Below are 21,667 nucleotides of genomic sequence, written 5' to 3' on the forward strand. Positions count from 1 at the left end.
GTAAACAAGGGTTCAAATATTGTGTTTTATTAGATTTGATTGGTTGATACATTGTTATGTAAAGAAAAGCCCAAGAAATGTGTATTTGTAATTAATTTGCTTCAATTGTTGTAAAATTGTGGGGCAAAATTTTAACATGTATATTTGAGTTATCAGAGTGTATGTAAACAAAATTGAGAAAATTTTGAGGCATTACAATCTAGGTTCATAACAAATAAGCCCAACTACCTAGGTTCATCACAGATGAACTATGGTTTGTGTTCATTCGCGATGAATGCAAGAGAGAGAACAAGAGACTTAATTGCCATTGTTATAATCTTTATTGAACCATCGTTGTTGTTTTTGTCTAACTATCCACCATTTAGATCATTCCAAATCTAGAAAGACAAATGAACCCAAATTCATGGCAGAGGGGAGAGAAAAGAAGGAAAAGACTTATTGTTGTTATTGTCTGCCAAAATATTTCCGTGAAACCATTGTCATAATTTTCGTTATTCAAAATGTTCCACATCTAGAATATGGGGGGCGATTGTTAACATGAACAAAGCCTTAGAAAGAGGGAGATGAATGCTACAATTGTTCCTATTGTCACTGGCTAATAGAGATAGAGAAAAATATAAGAGAGACATGAGAAGAGATAGAACTAAAAAATGAAAAATGACACTACAACAAAAACTGGCATTAACGACCAAAAATTAGCGACAACATTAGTTTTGGTCGTTAATGTAGTACTATTAACGACTAAATATAAATCCCGTCGTTATAAGATAACTTTTAACGACAGGCAAAATAAGTCGTCGTTAATCAATCATTTTCCCGTCGTTATTGGCTAAATTTTTTAATTCTAACTATAAAATAAAAAAAATATTAAAATTTAAGTACTACTTATAATAATTAATTTATTATAATTATTATAATAATACAATATATCAAACTAATTAATTTATTATAATTATTAGATTTATAATATAATTATATTTTTAAATAAATATTAATTTGATACAATAATTTAAATTATTTTATTACCATATTTTAGATTAATAATTTAAATTATTATTTTATTAGTTATTATAATCATAAATTATTTTATTTTTATCAATTAAATAATTAATAATATTATTTGTATAAATGATTTGATTTTTATTTAACAAATTAATATTTTAAAAATAAAAAAAAGAGGAAAAAATGTGGGCGGGATTACTCCCGCCGTGTATATCTCTCCCTCTCTTTTCTCTCCCTCTCCCTTTCCCCTTCTTCCCCAAATCATCAAATCCCTAACTCCCCTCTCTCCCTCTCTCTCTCTCTCTCTCTCTCTCTCTGTGAAGTACTCCCACTGCCCATCGATTCGCCGCGCTTCCTGTCGTAGCCACTGCCGCTGTCGCTGCCGCTGCCTCCGCCTCCGCCTCCGGTTGCCACCGCTGCCAAATCCGCCTCCACCTTCGCTGCCTCAAAGAAGGTATATATATATATATTGTGTGTGTGTATATGTAGTCTGCGTGTATATATATTATGTGTGTGTATATGTATTATGTGTGTATATATGTATATATGTTTTCTGTGTATGTCTATGGATTATGTGTGTATATATATATATTTATTTGATACTTTGAAACTTCGATTCGACTGATCGTGTGGCGCTAAAGCTATATAATCTTTTATAATGTGTGTATGTATATATATTACAGTGATTGCATATGCTCGATCCTGCTTTCCTTCCTAATTTGACTATTTAGAGCAAGCTTCTGATGTTAAAAAAACAGAGGAATGTACTGTTATAAAACCAAAAGATTCACTTGCTTCTAATGTTAATTGTTACAACGTACTTATGAAACCAAAAGAAGAAAAAAGCAAGCCACAGCATCTAAATTAAACAAAAATTAACCTTAATTTGTTCTTAATTTTAGTTTTATTAATGTCATTATTAATGAATGGTGTCTATAATTTGAGTGTGAAATATAAGAATTAACTCAAGAAAAAATAAATTATAAAAGGTGTTCTGGTCAAATGACCAAAATACATGAGGTATATACAATTAATTTATCTTTTTTTTTTGTTAAATATAATTTTCAGTTTTTATTTTCAAAATGTTAAAAAAACAATATGGTTATCGAAAGTAATATCTAGTTTTATATTTTAACAAATAAATAAAAATTGACAAAAAGACTTTATGAGTACTCTTTATTGGGCTTCTTATGGATTAAGTTTCCTTCAAAATGGGCTTATATTTGGGTCATTATATAACCTAGCCTAGCCTTTTATCAATAATGAACATGAATTCATTGAACAATAATGCTTAAAAGCGTTAAGATTGTCATAATCATAAGTAGATTGTTTATGTATTACAATAATAATAAGGTGCTTTATAGGTGGATGGGTGTTTAATTTAATAGGATAGAGACATAAAATGTTGTTCATATATATTTATGAACATATATGAACATTTTAACTAATTCGCAGAGGGTAAAATTGAATATATATTTTCATATATGAACATTTTTGTTAGTATATATATATTTTCATATATATATATTTTTGTTAGTATATATTTCAATTACGCCTCTCATTTTACATACTACTTTATAGTAGTATGTAAAAGATACACGTATGGTAGTATTGAGTGTTAATTGACCCAGATGTCCTTACTTTTCATTTTAGTAAGACAAAAATAGTCACTTGAAAGGATAATTTTGAATGTTGAAAAAAACATTTATTTGTAAAATGAGTAAGCGCCATTACTCACCAATTAGGTTATATTAGGGAAGGTCAATCTATGACTTTTTATTATTGTTCAACTAGTATATGAATTCCAGAATATCCTTAAACAATTAATGTCAATATTATTAATCTCTTTCTTCTTAAATTTGAGATTTTTAGGAAAACACTCTTATTATCCAAAACAGAAAAAAATAGATAGAAAATAAAAAAAATGTTGGTTTATTTGTGGATGTGGAGTCCTAGTTATCTTTTAGGGTTGTAAAATTGATGCTTTAATTAAAAAGCACATTTTTAATTTTAATTGGTGTAAGTAATTACTTTATCAGTAGGCATTATTATGGGGGCGGGAGGGGTGTTACTATTAGTCCATTAGGAGACATGAAATCACCCAAATGATTTATTTATTCTCCCAAGCCTAATCATGCTCCAATTTTAGAGCTCTCCACCTCAACAAATTTACAGTGATTGACTTTTACAAGCTCAAAAAGTTTAAGTTACATTATAATTTTCACACACACACAAGCTTTTAATTGATTCAACAAGCTTTGAATTGTTCAAGTAATAAGTTGGCCTAAACTTTTGTTTACTTGCTTTTAAAGTTTAGTTTTCTAAAAGTTCATACAAGTTTAAAGTCCAACTCTGATAATGAGAAGCTAAATTTTGTTATGAATAGCCAACTTTATTTCTTAAGGCTTATTAGCTAAATGATATTATTGTTATATTGTTTAGGTGAAGTACAAGATTGTCATTCTTTTATGAGATAATGGCACCTAGTAAGGAGTGGATGAATCTTGTCAATGATCGACTTAATGAAGCTTATCAAATAGGGGTACAAAAGTTTCTAGATTATGCTTTAAAGAAGTTGGGTGCCAAAAATAAGATTCGGTGCCCATGCACAAAATGTTGCAATACTGATCTTGGAACTCGTGAGTCTATTGAGGCACATCTAATGATACATGGAATATCTGAAGGGTATACATTTTGGTATCATCATGGTGAACTAAGCAATGAGCCTCAATCTGAGTTTGAGGATGAAGAAAATGAGATCTTACAATATGATACTAGTGCTCCAGATGATAGTGATGATGAGATCCAACAATTCATAAATGATTTGTACCCTCAGTTTAAAGGATTAGATGAAAATAATGAAGATGTTGAATTTCCAAATACCCAAAATTTGCCTGAAATGGAGCCGAATAATGGAGCCAAACAGTTTTACAAGTTGATAGATGACCTTGAGCAACCAATATATCCTGGTTCACTAGTTTCAAGATTATCTGCAATTCTTAAATTGTTGCATATCAAGAGTCTTGGTCATTGGAGTAATAAGTCATTTACTATGTTGTTGCAATTGTTAAAAGAATTCTTACCTGAAGGGTCTTTCTTACCAGACTCATACTATAATGCGAAAAAGGTATTGCATGACATTGGTTTGTCTTATGAAAAGTATGACTCTTGTGTGAATGATTGCATGTTGTATTGGAAGACCGATAATGGATGTGACTGTTGCAAGGTATGTGGTGCTTCTCGATGGAAGAAAGATTATTGTAGTGGAGAATTTAAGATGAAAACAAATGGTAAGAAAATACCAGTAAAAACTCTACGTTACTTTCCATTAAAGCCACGACTTCAGAGGTTGTTTATGTCTTCCAAGACAGCCTCTTCTATGAGATGGCATTTTGATAAAAGAGTAGATGATGGAGTGATAAGACACCCAGCTGATTCAATGGCGTGGAAGGATTTTGATAAAGTCCATCCAAATTTTGCCTCAGAACCTCGTAATGTTAGACTTGGTCTTGCTAGTGATGGCTTTCAACCTTTTTCTAATTCAAGAACACCGTATAGTATATGGCCAGTAGTGCTTATTCCGTATAATGTGGAGCCTTGGGTTTGCATGAAGCCGTCTAATTTCCTTTTGTCAATGCTTATCCCAGGACCAGATGGACCAGGGGATGCAATTGATACTTACCTCCAACCTTTGATAGATGAATTAAAGGAGTTGTGGGAATTGGGTGTCGAAACCTTTGATGTGTCAACACGTCAAAATTTTATGATGCATGCAGCTTTGATGTGGACGATCAATGACTTCCCTGCTTATGGGATTTTATCTGGATGGAGTACAAAAGGAAAATTAGCATGTCCTTGTTGTAACAAGAATACTTTTTCGACAAGGCTTACTAACGGTGGGAAACAATGTTATATGGGTCATCGACGTTATTTGCCTATGAATCACAAATGGAGAAATAATAGGGTTTCTTTTGATGGTACAAGGGAAAGAGGGGTCGCTCCAAACTTACTTTCTGGTGTAGATGTTCTAAAGCAAGTGCAAGACCTTGAAGGGATTACTTTAACTAAATCTCGTCAATTGAAGACCAAGATAAATCATGAAAATAGGGGAGATAATTGGAACAAAAAAAGTATATTCTTTAAGCTTCCATATTGGAGTACACTTTTGCTACGACATAATTTGGATGTGATGCACATTGAGAAGAATATATGTGATAACATTCTTGGAACTATCATGAATGTTAAGGGAAAGACTAAGGACAATTTAAAGTCTCGGCTTGACTTAAAATCAATGGGCATACGACCAGAGCTACACCCAATTGTACAAGGAGACAAAGTTTTTTTACCACCTACAAGTTATGTTTTGTCTCCAAAGGAAAAGGATGCATTCCTTATATTTTTAAAAAAATTAAGGGTTCCTGATGGATTTTCATCCAACATATCTCAATGTGTTAACCTCAAAGACCACAAAATTATCGGTTTGAAGAGCCATGATTGTCATGTTCTTATTCAGCATATACTTCCTATTGCATTACGTGGCATCGTTCCTAATGATGTATGCGAGGCACTCACTGAATTGTCTTTGTTTTTCAAGATATTGAGTGGTAAGGCATTAAGGGTAAAAGAAATAGAGCAAATTGAATCTCAAATTTTTGTCACTCTCTGCAAGTTGGAAATGATCTTTCCACCATCTTTTTTTAATGTAATGGAGCACTTGCCGATACATTTGCCAAATGAGGTTAAGGTCGGTGGGCCCATACAGTATCGATGGATGTACCCCATGGAGAGATATTTGTATAATTTGAAATCGTTTGTTCGTAACAAAACACACCCAGAAGGCTCAATTGCTGAAGGATACATTGCTAGTGAGTGCATGATGCTTTGTTCAAGGTACTTGCCTAGCATGGAGACAAAGTTTAACAGGCTGGATAGAAATTACGAGGGTGATGTGCACAATGGAGGTTCACTTGTGTTCAACCAACGTGGGAGACTTTTGGGAGCTGGAATTACCCGTGATCTAGAAAACAATGAGTGGATTGAAGCACATATATATATTCTAAGGAATTGCAGCAAAGTTCAGCCATTTATTGAGTAAGATCCAACTTTAATCTTAATGTCACTTTCTTTTAATTTTGTTATACTCAATAATAACTATTTTATATCTGCAGAGAGTATTCTAGAATTCAATCAGTCACAGCCTTACAACTATCCAAGCAAGAGTGGAATATAAATTTTACTAAATGGTTCAAGTTTAGGGTAAGTGTATTGTGATTCTTTTTATGCTTTATTTTAGTATATGTGAATTCACTTAAAATAATTGATTTGTAGGTTGCAAGATTACATAGTCAAGATCGGAGCAACATAGATGAGAGCATGTTGTCATTGTCCCGTGGGCCATTAAAAAATGTGGCATTTTACAATGGTTACATTGTCAATGGGTATAGGTTTCACGTGGAACACTATGATAAAAAATTAACGACACAAAATAGTGGAGTAGTTGTACTTGGTGATGTGGGAAATGGGAAGGATGAAATAGACTACTATGGCATTTTGACCGAAGTAATTGAGTTACAATATCTTGATAACAATAGAGTAGTACTATTTCGATGCAAATGGTTTGATGTTCATGATACAAATAAAGGCATCAAGGTCGATAAATATGGATTCGTATCTATTAACCCATGTCGATTTTTGAAAGGTAATGATCACTTTGTATTAGCCAATCAAGTGTCCCAAGTATTTTATATGGATGACAACTACATCAAAGGATGGCATGTAGTTACAAAAACACAACCTCGTGATTTATATACTTTCCCATTTCAAAAGGATGATGACATTGATGATGCAAATCAAACATTTGAAATCAGTCCTCAAAATGCATCAATCCCACCTGAATTTCAAGCTTCCACCTCAATGGATATAGGTGATAATGTGCATTGGACAAGGAAAGATATGGGCCCAATGGTCATTAACACAACTATTTATTCAAAGAAAAGAAAGGAAAGAAACTAAGGTATTAAATTTTATCTCTTTTGCATTTACTTTTATATGTGCATGCATATATTGTGCATACCTAGTTTTTTATTGTGCATGCATGTTTATTTTGTTATATGTTACTAATTTATTTTGGTTGTGCTTTGTAGTAATATGAAAGAGACAAAGGATAAGGAAGGCTCAAAGACTGGTAAACATGTCTTCATACCTCCAGGTACTTTACTTAGAGGAAAGGTAAGGGGTTTGTCAACTTCAAGGCCAACATGTTCTTCTAATAGAGGATCAAAAGTCTCAATCGAAAAGAAAAATGAAAAAGGAGCTAGTAAAAGTTCGCAACGTTTTGTTTTTGAGGCAACAAAGGGGTTGGTGTTGGGGAACCCAGGTTTGTATTATTGTATGCTTTTTGGCCCTTGAATTTGTTCAATTAATAGCATTTTTTTTTTATCTAAGCAAAGAGTTTTGTGATAGGTAACATGTTGCTGCACAATTTGCTTTTCTACTTTGAGAATAGCAAAATAGAATTAGAAAAAGAAGTTGACCCAGACAAGTACACTTACTTGGACATGCTAGAGACATGCTCAAAACAGCTAGATATATATACTGTTGGGATGCACATCATGTATGGGGATGAGATGCGGGTTACATGTGATGCTGATTTGCTTCAAATGTTTCAAGGAAGTCATAATGAAATGAATATTCATATCTTTGTGTACGAGGATAAGTCAATACGCCCAGTTTCCTTCAAGTTACCAAAACATATCGAAGGATCAGGTTTGGAGATATTACTTCTTAGTTGATTTTAGATCTTTGAAGATATTATTAGGTCCTTAAATTTTGTTTTTTCTTGCTTCACATAAAAAGAAATAGGATATTATTAGTTTGTATTAGGCGCACATGTTTGAAATTGTTTTCTTCTTAAGTATTTAATTTTACTAATTAATTGAATGATTATAGGCCATTTAAGATATTTATTTGGAATCCATTAGGTTTTTTTATTTTGTTTTTTGTTGCTTCACAGGAAAAGAAATGGGAGATCATGGTCATGATGATTCAGTTAGTATTGGATGCGCAGGTTTGAAATTGGTTTCCTTTGAAACTTTAATTCTATTTTTTAATTGAATGATTCTAGATCTATTAAGTTTTTAATTTTTATTTTTTGTTGCTTCACAGAAAAAGAAATAGAAAATCAAAGTCATGATGGTTTAGGCCGTATTGAACGCACTGGTTTGATATTATTTTCTTCTTAAATTTTTAATGTTATTCTTAATTGAATGATTCTAAATTTCCTAAGATATTTATTTAGAACTTAATAAGTTTGGTTTTGGTATTTGTTGCTTCATAGGGAAAGAAAGACAAAATCAGTCAACTAATGATTTCCAATGTCTTCCAGACAATACACTAATTGATAAAACTGCACCACAGCCTAATGAAGTCGAACCGCATCCACATCAATCACCAATAAAAAAGAAAGGACGAGTGGAAAATGATGGTATTTATTTATCATAATTTTGGTATTTATACACATTAATACATAATTATGTAACTTTAACAAATTTATGTCAGACAAACAGAGAAGAGTTCGAGGAATGAACAAGAACAAAAGAGTTGCAGCTCTGAAAAATGATGACCGACTAGAAGTAACTTTCTACAAAAATCGAGCTGTTGGACCTAATCATGAGGCTTTTTCAAGACACTTGGGACGGATTGTTCGTGATTTTAATATTTGTTCTGTTAGAGTTCATAGTTGGAAGGAAATTGGAGAACAAGAGAAGAGCCACATGTGGGCTGCAATTAAGGTAAATAAAAATTAGTTGATATATATATTTTCAATTTTGGTTATTGATTTGTTCAACTTTTCTTTGTAGGAGAAGTTTAAAAATGATAATATGGAGGATCACCGTAAAGATGCACTTTGTCACATGCGTTCCTTGTGGAATAATTGGAGGTCCTTATTGAATAGAAAATATATCAAATCGTACAATAGTGTACAAGACATTCTAAAGAAAAAACCCATTGAGATTCAAGATCAAGAAGATTGGGAATGGCTTGTCAAAAATCATTTTCAAGCTTCATCCTTCAAGGTAAACAGTCTTGATTTTCTTTGGTAATTCTACTTCTAGTTTTTTAAGGAGTAGCATTTCTATCTCATTGATATACTTTATGTTGTTATTAAATTCTCTAAATTTGGATAGGAAAAAAGTGAAAGAAATTCAAAAAATAGAAAGCAGCCACGCATGCCCCATAGGACCGGAAGCAAACCAATGCGAGAGATTGCATACCAAATGGTACTATAACATATACCTTTAACAATTTTCTTACTTTATACATATCAATAGTTTGTTAGATAGTGGTTACTCTAAACTTTTCATTTTATTTAGGGAGGCAAAAATGGTCATGAACCCAATTTAGCCGAAATGTGGTTTTCAACTAGGAAGAAAGGTGAGAAGTTGGTGGAGCCGAAAGAACAAGAAACATATGTAAGTTAAATAGTTAATGACACTTGTTTTAATTTTCTTGTTCAATTTTTCACACCCAATTGTATTTAATGTGTATTAAATTATACCATGAACATGTTTTGTAGGATCAACTAGTTCAAACCATCCAATCGAATCCTGAAATGTCAAATCTTGAAATTATTGAGACTTGTTTTGGCCCCCAAGTCAAGAATCATGTTCTTTTGTATGGTGGCGGGGTGAGACCTAAAGAATTAAAACTTGCATCTTCAAGCAAGAATGAACTGGAAGAAGAGAACAAGATGCTTAAAGACCGGGTGAAAGCTCTAGAAGATGCATTTAAAGAATTTATGCAATTTAGGAGTCAAGATCAACCTTCTACATCTCAATCTATTGAGGTAATATATAATTCTGTTTATCCCCCGACTTTTTTTTAGATTTTTGCAAGTATAGCTTCTGTTGTTGACTTATCGGGCTTGAAATTAAATTAGTGGAGTAGAAATCTTTATCTTCCTTTTTAAACTAAGAAAAATTTAGAATTGCCATGAATGAAAAAAATGGGTGGTTGCATAAAGTAGAAAACCAGAAGCAGCAAATTTCTAACATATGCATAAAGTAGAATGCACATTTGACATATATATAGTTATTTGACATACATGCATAAAGTAGAAAACCATACTTTATGCATAAAGTAGATGGGAACTATATGCATAAAGTAGAAAAACCAAAAGCAGCGTAAAGACAACAGAATTGCACATTTGACATACATATAGTTATTCACACAGAGAATAGGAAAATGCCATCTTCATGAAGAAGGCTTCACTTGTAGAATTCAAAGACGATAAGACATATTGGAATGGCTCACCATCATGGAATTTTAGATGCTCATAAGCTCGATTTGGTTTAGGGAAAGAAGTACATAATATTGTTCACAGTGTGTTCTTTGAGGTTGGTAGCTATAGATTTTGCTACTACATGTTCCAAATTATTTTGGAGTAGTAAACCATTGAATGAAATATGTTTCAAATTGCAAATTGTGATTTTTGACGTGCATGGCCAAGTTTACTAGGTGTATTATGTGTCAAATTGACATTGTTGAGTTTATCTTGAATTTGTGGATTGGGGGCATTAATGACCCAGTCCAATATAAAGGAGAATTACGATTTCTCTACCCTAATCCAATTTAGAAGAGGATGGGAGAGAGTGTGAACTGGGGATGCATTATATTATAAGCTTAGTTTATTGACATAATAAAATTTATTGGTCATCTCTAGCTTGTAGAAGTAGGCATCAAGCAAAAATACATTAAATTTGCTTCTCTTAATAAATTTGATTTTTTTTTTCTTGTAGGATTGTGATTGGATTTTTTTTTTGCTTAGTAAGATTCAATATTGCTGGTAGGAGTAAACATCATATTTGCTCTCTGAAACCAGATTTGTCGGGGACTGGGTTTTGTTTTGTCACTACATGCTCGTGTGAAATGCCCGTTTTGGGTAAGCCTGAAATCAGGTGGGCGTTCGTTAATTGCCCATTTGTTTTTGGCAACAGGTCCATTGAATTTAACCCTCTTCTCATTGCGTGGCCAGTGGGCAGTGGGAATGCCCCCACTGCCTTCTTTTCAGAATTACTTTTGTTTTTGTCTACAGTTTCTATATGCAAGGATACATACACTCTAGGTATGCATGTCTGTGGTAGAGTTTTTTTTTTTTTATATATATATTTCATTTATATAAAGTAGATTTTTTTTTTTATTAAAGTTGGCAGCCAAATTAAGCACTCTAAATAGGACCTATTTGTATTTAACGATTTTTAGTTAACTATAGTTCAAAATTAAAATTAGATGCTATTAGTTAAAAAAAAATTAAAAATGCAATCTAAAATTAAAACAATCACAAAAGTTTAGGTTTGATTTTAAAGAAAATTGCTCTTATTTACTTTGCTGGCTGTGGCCTATTTTATTGATCTTTTCTTTGCCGGATGCATCCTGTTTGGAACCTTTTTATGCATATGTAAATTATTTCAAAAAGACAATGAGCCACGATAGCTATGGTGTTGTTACTCCTTTTTTACTAGAAAGTCATTGGTTCAAGTTGTGGAAATAGCATTAAAAAAAAAGTTGTGTGAAAATTAATGACTTGCAAAATGAGGAGCGCGTGCATGGTGAAATGGGAATGCCTCCCCCTTTAATTTTATTTATTTGTAAAGTATCTCTCTCTCTCTCTCTCTCTCTCTCACACACACACACACACACACACAGATAAGCTGCCTTTCATTTTGTCTTTCGAAGGGTGGTGGGTTTGTATGAAATAAAGTGCTCCGTTCTCACAATGTACGACACATTTATTAATTGATTTTGTGTTGTATTGCTGCTGGATTGAACAAGCTTTGCACTGGTTCTGTTGATTGTGGAATATAGGACTATAATAATTTTTCTTAATTTGCCAGAATATGTGTTGAATACATATGTATCATAATATATATTATATTTATTTTTTATTATTTTATGTTGGGTCATAGGACTACATTTTAGTAGATAAAGAGATGTGAGAAGATATGGTGATGGATAAAGATAATTCACAAATTAGAATTCATATAGGTGGCTCCATTCTATAGAACTAAGGTTTGGTGTTTTTGTTAATTTACATTTCAATCTACTCTATATTTAAGGGTTTCTATATTTTGGTACATTTTAGTGATTGTATGTTATATAGTTTGTGATGGAGACATTTTGAGATTTGTTAATTCTATTTCTAACATTTTATAAAGAAAACATGAACACTTATTTGATTCTAATTTAATGCTTTATTTCTTGTTTTTGTAGGTCAATGAGGCAACAAGACTCTAAAGGAAACAACTGCTATTTTGGAGTACATGAACAGTTTTATGACTATATATAGTGTTTTGTTGTACATTTTTGAATAGTATATATGATTGTTAAAATGTTACTTTTAATTGAATATATTTTTTGGTGTAAATTTTTGAATAGTATATACAATTGTCAAAGTGTTATTTTTAGTTGAACATATTCTTTGGTGTAATTTATTGGCAATTAACACTTATATATACTACTTTTGGTGTGTAAATGGTAATGGATAATGATTATTTTGTGTTATTTGAATGACATGTTTAATTTTATGAGTTTTATTTCAATTTGATATGAATAATGATATATAGGTTTGGTGGTTTATATCAAAACATGATATTTTTGTCATTGATGACTAGTAATTGTTTTCATATACTATTAAAAAAAATAAAAAAAATTAAAATTTTAAAAATTAAAAAAAAAATATTTTTTTAACGATAGGAATCATATCGTCGCTAATTGTTCATATTATTAACGAGAGGAAATATTGTCGTTATTGGTTTGTGCTTTGATAACTAAAAGTTATTTTTAACGACAGGAATTATACGGTCGTTAATTGTTTAGACTATTAACGACGGGAAATATTGTTGTTATTGGGTTATAATTTAGTAGTTAATAATTATTTTTAACGACGGGAATCATACGGTCGCTAATACAATTAACGACGGGTTTATCATTCCCGTCGTTAAAGACTTTTATCCTCGGAGGCAATAACGACGACTGACGATAGGAAAATTCCCGTCGTTATAACTTTTTAACGACTGAAAATCAACTTTTAATGACTGATTTTTCCCGTCGTTAAAACCCGTTTTTGTTGTAGTGTGAGGAGAAAATCTTTAAATATAAAGGTACTTTGATCATTTTTAATGTTTAATAAGGTTAACTAACCGAATGGGAAAAATTGCAATATAACATTAAAGTTCAGTGGTACTTGCTGTATTTTCTCTAACATCAAGTTACATTTTGCAATTATCCTAAATCTCAATAGTACCGTATAATTTTCTCAATTTTTTAACAAGATATCTTTGCCATATTTGAAAATATAAGGTCTCAGTGCCTTTTTATCAAAGCTTGGGGTGCTTGATAAAATTTACATTAATTTAATTTTGTTAGGGTATTTTCCACTCTATTCCTTATGAGCTGGGCTCAACCTAGCAGGCCGATCCAATCGCATAAAGTCCAGTAAACGCCGAATTGAGTTCGTCGGACCGAGCTTGCACATTGCTGGAGCTCGAGCTCAAATCACGGGACCAAGCGAGCTTTATACGAGCGAGCTCCCAACTACACTTCGAGCGAGCCCCCAACAACTCTTGCAGTTCTCTAGCCTAACCGATCAGCTCGTATTATGAGAAGGTCATATGCCAGAGAATATTAATGGGCTAGGGGTTGTCCCAACTGGGCCATTTAGGCCCCACCTGGCCCCGTTCTCTCGGCCCATGTCAATTCCATCCTGGCCCCTTGCAACAACATCATTACAGCCACTTCTAGATTTCCACGCATCCACCTTAGATCTCATCCTCATTAATAATGAATCTCATCTACATTAATGAGAGTCCCGTCTGCACCTTGCCGCTGCATGGGCGCTTCCGACGATGCCGGATATTCTGTCCCATTACCTGCAGACGTACAACACATGCAAGAAGACATCTCCTTCTCCTATATATATATATTAACCAGCTCTTCCCAGAGCCATGGTATACTTTTTCCTGCCAATTTGCTGATACTCTGCATCTCCTTACTCGCTTATTGACTTGAGCATCGGAGTATTTTGCAGGGGCCGATCGGTCGGTGAATCAACAAACCAAACCAGATAATCCCTTTCTCCCTCTCGGATTCATTACACTAGCGTGGGCCAACGAATCACGGTCGATCAATTCCGAATGTTGACAAATTCCAACGAAAAAAAATGTTGGTTTTTTTTTTTTTTAAATACCTCAAAAAACATAAGGGTGCTTTTTTTTCTATGTTATTTTTAAATGTTAAAAATATAATAATAATTTGAGATATTTAAAAAAGTTAATGTCTACTCTATCCAAATTAAAAAAAAAAAGAAAAAAGTAGAGTAAATATCTACTATTTAAATAGCATCTACCATTTTGTTAATATTTGGAGAATTATTTTTTATTAACATATGGACAATTATTTTTGTAATTTAAATATTTTGATATTGAATTTTATTTTTTTTCACTGTAATTTTATGTTAATGTTGTTGTATAAATGTTTCTAATTGTTGGGAAATATTACTGAATATATTTTTAAAATCTTTAAGTACTGCCTGCTGGATTTTATTTTTTTTTTTTTCATATCATAATTTTCTAAACATTACTCAATGGTGATGGATTTTAATGTCCTCTCGTAATTGGGCAACAGGCAATAATGTCAAAAACTTACAAAGTACTAACAATGTCGCAGAAAGAAATTAAATCTGCAAAAAAATATCATCATTTTCTGTGTTATTAATCATCTTCCCGTATTGTTCCATCCACAAATTACACATCCAACTACCATTCTTTATGTGTTATTAATCATCTTCCCGTATTGTTCCATCCACAGATTACACATCCAACTACCATTCTAAAGAATGGCAGCTGAAGGACAAGCTAGCTGTTCACTGTCAAAGTTCTTATCTGGAGAGTTATTTTCCACTGATAAAGCAAGGAAAGAGGAGAGAAATTAAACACCACGTACCAACTAAACAAATCAACTCAAAACCCCAACAACTCCCTACTACAATTCATCTCGCGCCTCCTCATCTTCTTCGTCTTCCACAACAGATTTCAGCTCCTCATTCTCCGAATTCCTCACCGAGCACTTGGCCCGAATCTCGCCCTCTTTTCCCGTCAGAACGCTCAGCTGCCCCATCTTCACCATAGCCGCCACGAACTTGTCGAAGAACAAAGCCTCGTCGTCGGCGAAGCTCTCCACGATCTCCCGAGTCCTCTCGTCGGTGTACAGGTCCTGGTCGGAGGTGAAGAGCCCCTGCCTGTGGACCAGATTCACGTAGTACTTGTTGTCGAACCCGTCCGGTGTTCTAACGTCCAGATCCGTCGTGGTGCTGTTGGAAGCATTTTCTTCCGGGCATATGGTTTTGAGCTTCTTGGCAAATTTTTTGGCCATGGTTGGGTCCTGATCCGGGTAGAGTCTGTTGGTGAAGGAGCCGCAGTGACCTCGCCCGATGGTGTGGCCGCCGGAGAGGGCCACCACGTCGGTGGCGTCGAAGCTCTTGCCGGCAAGCGAAGAGAGGAGGAAGGAGGTGTTGGATGTTGGCGGAGGAAGGTTCTCCAGGGTCGCTTCCCTGGTCGCGAAGTTGAGGCCATCCCTCCTCCCCAAGGGCACATCGTACTCAGGGCCACCAGACTAAAAAAACAATAACAATAATAATATATAAATATAAATAATTCGGCAAATGTAATGAAACATCTATATTAGCCCAATTATTAATCTCTTTATTATATAGATTAATTATATGGATTCTATCTTATCAGACATATACACCTATAACGTATCATGAGCCACCAAACTATATTTCTACGAAAATTCTTGAACGTGAAAATTAACCAGTTACATGAATAAAAATTATGATGAAAATTCTCTTGAAATAAATTCAAACAAAGATCTGTATGTGCTTACTTGATCCACACTAATTATGATGATCAGTTATTATACATAATGTGCATAGGAAGAATGGTAAATGTCGCTCAAAACAATGGTGAAATTAATTACTAGAAGGGAACAAATTGATGGATGAGTTTTACCAGGTAAACTGAGTCGCGGGCAGCAATGGCAGTGATGTCTGCGCAAGACACGACCATTCCACACTTCTTGTGGACGAGTTCCCGGAGATCCTCGATGATCTTGAAAGCCTCTCGCCGGAGACTCAGGTTGGGCGGAGCCTCCTGCTCGCTGGGACCGCTCGCCGATCCAGCCAGCAGCACCGAAGCGTCGCATCCCTGCATCAAAACACAGCCAAAATCATGCATCATGAGCATGAAAGCACAGTACGTAAAACCAGTTAAATTAGGAAAACAACCAGAAAATATATTTAGATGTATAGAGAGTAGTGTACCTGAACAAAGCAGTCGTGGAAGTGAACGCGGAGCAAGCCGGCAGCTTGGCCGATGTCGTCCTGGAACACTTTCCTGAGGTGGTTTCGGATGACGGATTCCAACTTTGGGCAGCTTGATTCATAGAAACTCCATGAAAGTCCCTTTTTTATATGATGATGATGAGCAGTAGTGGAATATTTGGCCTCAGAAACATGGGAGCAAGAAAACAGCAAAAGAAGCAGACATGTCAAGTAGGCGACCATAGAAGCCATCTCTGCCTGGTTCAGCTGGTTAATTAGCGTTTTTTTCCTAGGATAGGCAGAACAACACCGTATATATAGGCAGAGATTCGTGGAATAGTCTGTGTGTTTCAGCCTTGTACCTGTTGAAAAATCCAACAAATATTAAGCAAAACAAGGAAAGTTTTATTGTTTGCTAATTAATGGAGGAAGGGAGTAAGTTTAGAAATAAATGGAGTTTTAGGTGCCAGAAGAGGGGGTTGAATTCCAATCCCTCATCCCACTTGAGATTAGGGTCGGCAATTAAGGTGGTTCTTCCGGATGTTGAAAAATCCAACAAATAACTTACTCTTATTTCTTTTTAAGCTAAAAAAAAAAAAAATTAACTTTTGGCTTATAACAAGAGCAGTGTTATGTCGTATTCAGTTACGCTCTTTTGGCTTTGAAAATTAAACATGTCTTTTTATCTTCGATAGGAATGGTTCTCCTTTTTGAAACTTAATCAATCTGTTACTTCTGGTACAAGCAAGCACGTGGCCATGGACTATTTCCAACGAGAAAAAGTTTCCGCGTGTGAAAACAGACTTTAGTTGCAATTAAAGTCTTTGCTATGGAAAATGTTTCCTTACAGACCCAAAGTCTTGGCTTGGCTGTATTTCATTTAAAAAAAATTCTTTTTATTCCCAAAACTGTGTCCTTATAGCAAAATTATAGCCCCCCCCCCCCCCCCCCCCTAAAAAAAAAAAAAACAAATGAACGCGTTATATAAACTTGGGTTCATAAAGTGGAAATATCTGACTCAATTAGGTTAAAAACCTAGAAACTGGATAATTTCAATTACAGAATCAGTGGAAAAGTGAGGCTAGGCCCTAGGACGATGACAATGTTGTGCCAATTGGCTTAAAGCATCCAAATTCAAGCCGCCCATGTGGAAACTTACAGTTACCATATTATGAGGACATCCAAATCCAATGCCAGTGCTGACTGGTAGGTATGGATTCTGTGGATACAATAACATGCTATTTGGATAACTCTGTTACTGTATTTTTTTTTTTTTGTGATATTTATATATTAATTTAATATATTTTATATCATATTAATATAAATATATAATATATTAATACATGAATATTAGTTGAAGTTGTCTTTTTTCAATTTTTATTTGATAATATAAAGCCACAGAGAAAATTCTTTCATGGTTAGCAGAGGCAAAAAGATTCGCAACTTCTATTTTATTACAGTTTTACTCGGGCAGATTCGAAAATTTTCGTTTATGCCCTCAAATTTCATCAAAATCTTACCGAGACCCTGTAAGTTATTATTTAAGGCATATGTGACCATTTATTTGACATGTTATGCATATTTGACTTCACAAAATTGCATATTAACCCCAACTTATTGAACTATTGATGCCTGTGTTTAAAATTTTGTATTAAATGCATTAAATTCTTATTTAATGTCATGAATATGCACAAATAGTCTATCATTTTCTTATGATTTGTTAACTTATTTTATCATAGTAACACGCTTAAAAAGACAAGGTGTTACATAATGCTTATGAGGACTATTTGATCCTTATGTTGCACTTATCAAAAGTGAAAAAATAAAAACTAAAGTTACTTATAAGTTCCAGTTGATTGGACTTATAAAGTGTAGCAGAGAGTAGGTATATTAATTAAAGGTCTCAACCATCCTTACCTTCTTAATATAACCATCCCTATTACCCTTATAGTCTTAAGTGTAGCAACCATCATGGGCATAGAGGCTACCTCTATGGGTGAATTTGGTGGGAATGAGTGATGATACCACGACTATGGATGGTGTACTTGCTCATTAGTTATCCACGATTACTCATCAACACCTACCTATGAAAATGCAAGACAAATAGATGAAAAAATGAAAATACAAAATGAAATTTACATTTAAATACATAGAAAAATTTCTTTTGTTTGTCTTGCATTTTCATAAAAAAATAAAAAATCATTTAAATAAATAAATACTAGGTACTTGTTTATTCCTATTTTCACGTTCACTACTAGTCTATTTTACATTTTATTGGAATTATACATTTGTTTTTTTTTTGTTTTTTGGTAAATTAAAGGTGAAACTATATTATCATAAAATCAATAACAGTAGTAAAAGGCTTTTTAAGCCTTGAAGGCACTACATCTACATCATCAACAATGCCCCAATTCAATCGCATATATATATATATATATATATGTAGTCACTTGTTTGAAATAAAAGTAATAAACTTGTAAATATATTTAATAGAGTTTGCATTAATTGTTATTTACAGATTTAACTTAAAAATGATAACACGTACGTGGATGTGGTTAGTATAGGGCATGCATGTTAAAGGCACAAAATACTCTCTTGTGATATATCAAATGTCAAAAACAATTAGAGTGTGTTTGATTACACATATTTTTCATAAAAAATATGTAATTATTATATATTTTCTATGGAAAGCAATCAAATACTCTTAATTTTTCTATGGAAAAATATGTATGGTACAACTATTTAAAGTTTATTTCCATAGAATTCATTTTCCAAGGGGGTAGGGTAGTTTTTATTTTCTAGATAATATTACTTAGAATTAAATTCTAAGTAATGCAATCAAACACACCCTTAATGCAATCAAACACACCCTTATTTTCTAGGTAATATTACTTAGGGGTGTGTTTGATAATATTTAGTTGGAAAGGAAATCAATTTTCAACTTCCATGGAAAATAAAAATCATTTCCTCTTAGATAGAATTTTTTATAAAAAAAAAAAGACAAAAACATGCTTTAATGATTGTATCATGGAATTTAATTTCATGAAAAATATAATATATCAAACACTAAAGATGGAATTCAATTCCATAAAAAATATAATGTATCAAACACTAAAGACAGAATTCAATTCTTTGGATGTGACATTTTACATATATTTCTCATGCTATCAAACACACCTTTAATGTTATTTGACCTTACTTCTAAATTATAATATTTGTATTCAAAATACATAATTAAAATAATGTTTATAAAAAAAAACAGCATTATGAATTTATGCGTATATATTTCAAAATTAAAGCTAAAAACAATATGAATTTATGTAGCAAACTTGACTTGAGCAGGGACACTCACTCATCTACCACAATAAAGCATTAGATGTACAATCAAATGAAATTAATTGCAATAATTGATTTGTAGACCTACCCTACCCTCCTTTTTCTTCTCTCACACTTCTCTCTTACCATATCTCTGTTGGGTATTTATCTGCGTGTGTGGTGGATCAAGACCAAAGCCTAACAAATTGGGTTAGTTGAAAAATGGCTCAAGGATTATTAATTTGGTGGATAGAGAACTTTATTATTATATATATGGACAGTCATGTATGTGTGCATGTGTGTGATTGTGTGAAAAAATCCCAATTTTCGGCCGCCAACTTTCCATTAAAATCGAGAGCAACAGTTGTGAGTTCAAGATATTTGGGTAGTCTGGGCAATCATTGGTTAATCCTAAATATCTTGGCATCCCATGGTTCCATAATCACAATTTTTGAATAACACATTCGCAACTTATTGTTCTTCAGATCTAACAGTCCAGACCAAGATCCAACCATCCATGTGAGAGGAATTGTTATATGAACAGTGAGATCTTTCCTTATTGTTTTTAAGTGGTATTCCAAGAATCTTTATACTTGAAAGAGTTATGGTTGGGTTAATTATTTTGTTGATTTTGGAGATTTTAGTGTGTTAAGAATTATTAAATTCTTAATAATTTGGTGTGCTTCTAGTGTTATCCGAGAAGAACGATTATACTCATTATTTTATTATAGCGAAATTTTGGGTAGATTTCGGGGTGATTTTTACTCCTTGCATTGAGGGAGTTTTTCACATGAAATTTTAGTGTTTTTATGATTAAGTGATTGCTGCACTTATTTTATATTATTATATATTTACTTGATTTAACTTCTACTAAATTTACACAAAAAAGAATAAAATATTTAGACATCTTTATATTAACTTGTTAATTTGGCATCTTTTCTCCCATACCTTTCCTCTAACATGCTCTCAAGATGATATTCTCTCTCCTCTTTCTTAACCAACAAATCTCTCTCAAGCTAAAAGTACGTGAACTAAATCTCCACATTTCATTTTAAATTATTCACACCAAAATATCTGTCCTAACACTATAATTCAAGGTTGCTTTTAAACTATGAATACTAATTAGGATATATAAACCTAAAATAATCCTTATATTTGATTTAAACACTTAAACCATATATTGTTAAATATCAAAATCAATCTAATGGGGGATTGTGCAATGGATTTAACATTTATGTTTTCAGTTATTAAATTTTTTTTCTTATATATTTAGGTTGTATTTATTTTAATTACACATATATATACACGAATACATATACATATGTATAGCACGTGATAACATGCATAATAATATTAATTATATAAACAAAATTTTGTACAAAATTCTCACATATATACAATTATATTACTCATAGATAATCATGCATAATAGAGAAACTTACTAGTTAAAGTTGGTTATAATTATAAAATGACATTATTACATTATTCCAACGACATGTTTTTTATGAAAATTGCATAAAAATATTAGGCTGCGTTCTTTTTACTGTTTTCAAGTCATTTTTAGTTTTCGATTTTCTAAAATAATGAAAACGCGTTCTCTTTGTTATTTTTAAAAATACATTTTTGAAAATAAAAAGAAATTGTAAAGAAAACTCAAAACAACAAAAAATTATTTTGAATATTTTTATCCAAAACAAACTTTAAACTCAGAACATATTTATTTATTTATTTATTCATATTTTATTATTATAATAGAAAAAAATATTATAAAATTTATTAACTTTAAAATGTATATATTTTTTTAATAATATATTAAAATTAAATATTTCTAATGTACTGAATAATCAAATTTATTGAATAAAATATCATTAAAAATTTATTTTTAAAAATTTCAAAAAGAATGCGTTTTTTAATTTTCTATTTTAAGAAATAGTTTTTCAAAATAACAAAGAGAACGTATTTTCAATTTTTTAA

At 32.4% G+C, this 21,667-nt stretch overlaps 3 protein-coding genes across 3 annotated transcripts; 2 read left to right on the forward strand and 1 right to left on the reverse strand.

Annotated features, from left to right (window-relative positions):
• Window positions 1–3,478: 3,478 nt before the first annotated feature.
• LOC127799707 (uncharacterized) lies at window positions 3,479–6,097 on the forward strand. The gene has a single exon (XM_052333929.1). It carries the CDS (start codon window positions 3,479–3,481, stop codon window positions 6,095–6,097), a length of 2,619 nt encoding a protein of 872 aa, XP_052189889.1.
• A 1,372-nt stretch (window positions 6,098–7,469) lies between these two features.
• LOC127799708 (uncharacterized) lies at window positions 7,470–9,104 on the forward strand. The gene is made up of 5 exons (XM_052333930.1): window positions 7,470–7,767; window positions 8,015–8,068; window positions 8,387–8,485; window positions 8,560–8,792; window positions 8,862–9,104. Exons 1-5 carry the CDS (start codon window positions 7,470–7,472, stop codon window positions 9,102–9,104), a joined length of 927 nt encoding a protein of 308 aa, XP_052189890.1.
• Window positions 9,105–14,731: 5,627 nt separating this feature from the next.
• On the reverse strand, window positions 14,732–16,887 carry LOC127800463 (peroxidase 12-like). The gene is made up of 3 exons (XM_052335080.1): window positions 16,379–16,887; window positions 16,068–16,262; window positions 14,732–15,669 (listed from the first exon to the last, which is right to left on the reverse strand). The coding sequence occupies exons 1-3, from the start codon at window positions 16,628–16,630 to the stop codon at window positions 15,040–15,042; spliced, it is 1,077 nt and encodes a 358-aa protein (XP_052191040.1). The 5' UTR covers window positions 16,631–16,887; the 3' UTR covers window positions 14,732–15,039.
• Window positions 16,888–21,667: the final 4,780 nt, after the last annotated feature.

The sequence above is a fragment of the Diospyros lotus genome, chromosome 4, assembly GCF_014633365.1.
Source record: "Diospyros lotus cultivar Yz01 chromosome 4, ASM1463336v1, whole genome shotgun sequence".
Classification (NCBI taxonomy): domain Eukaryota; kingdom Viridiplantae; phylum Streptophyta; class Magnoliopsida; order Ericales; family Ebenaceae; genus Diospyros; species Diospyros lotus.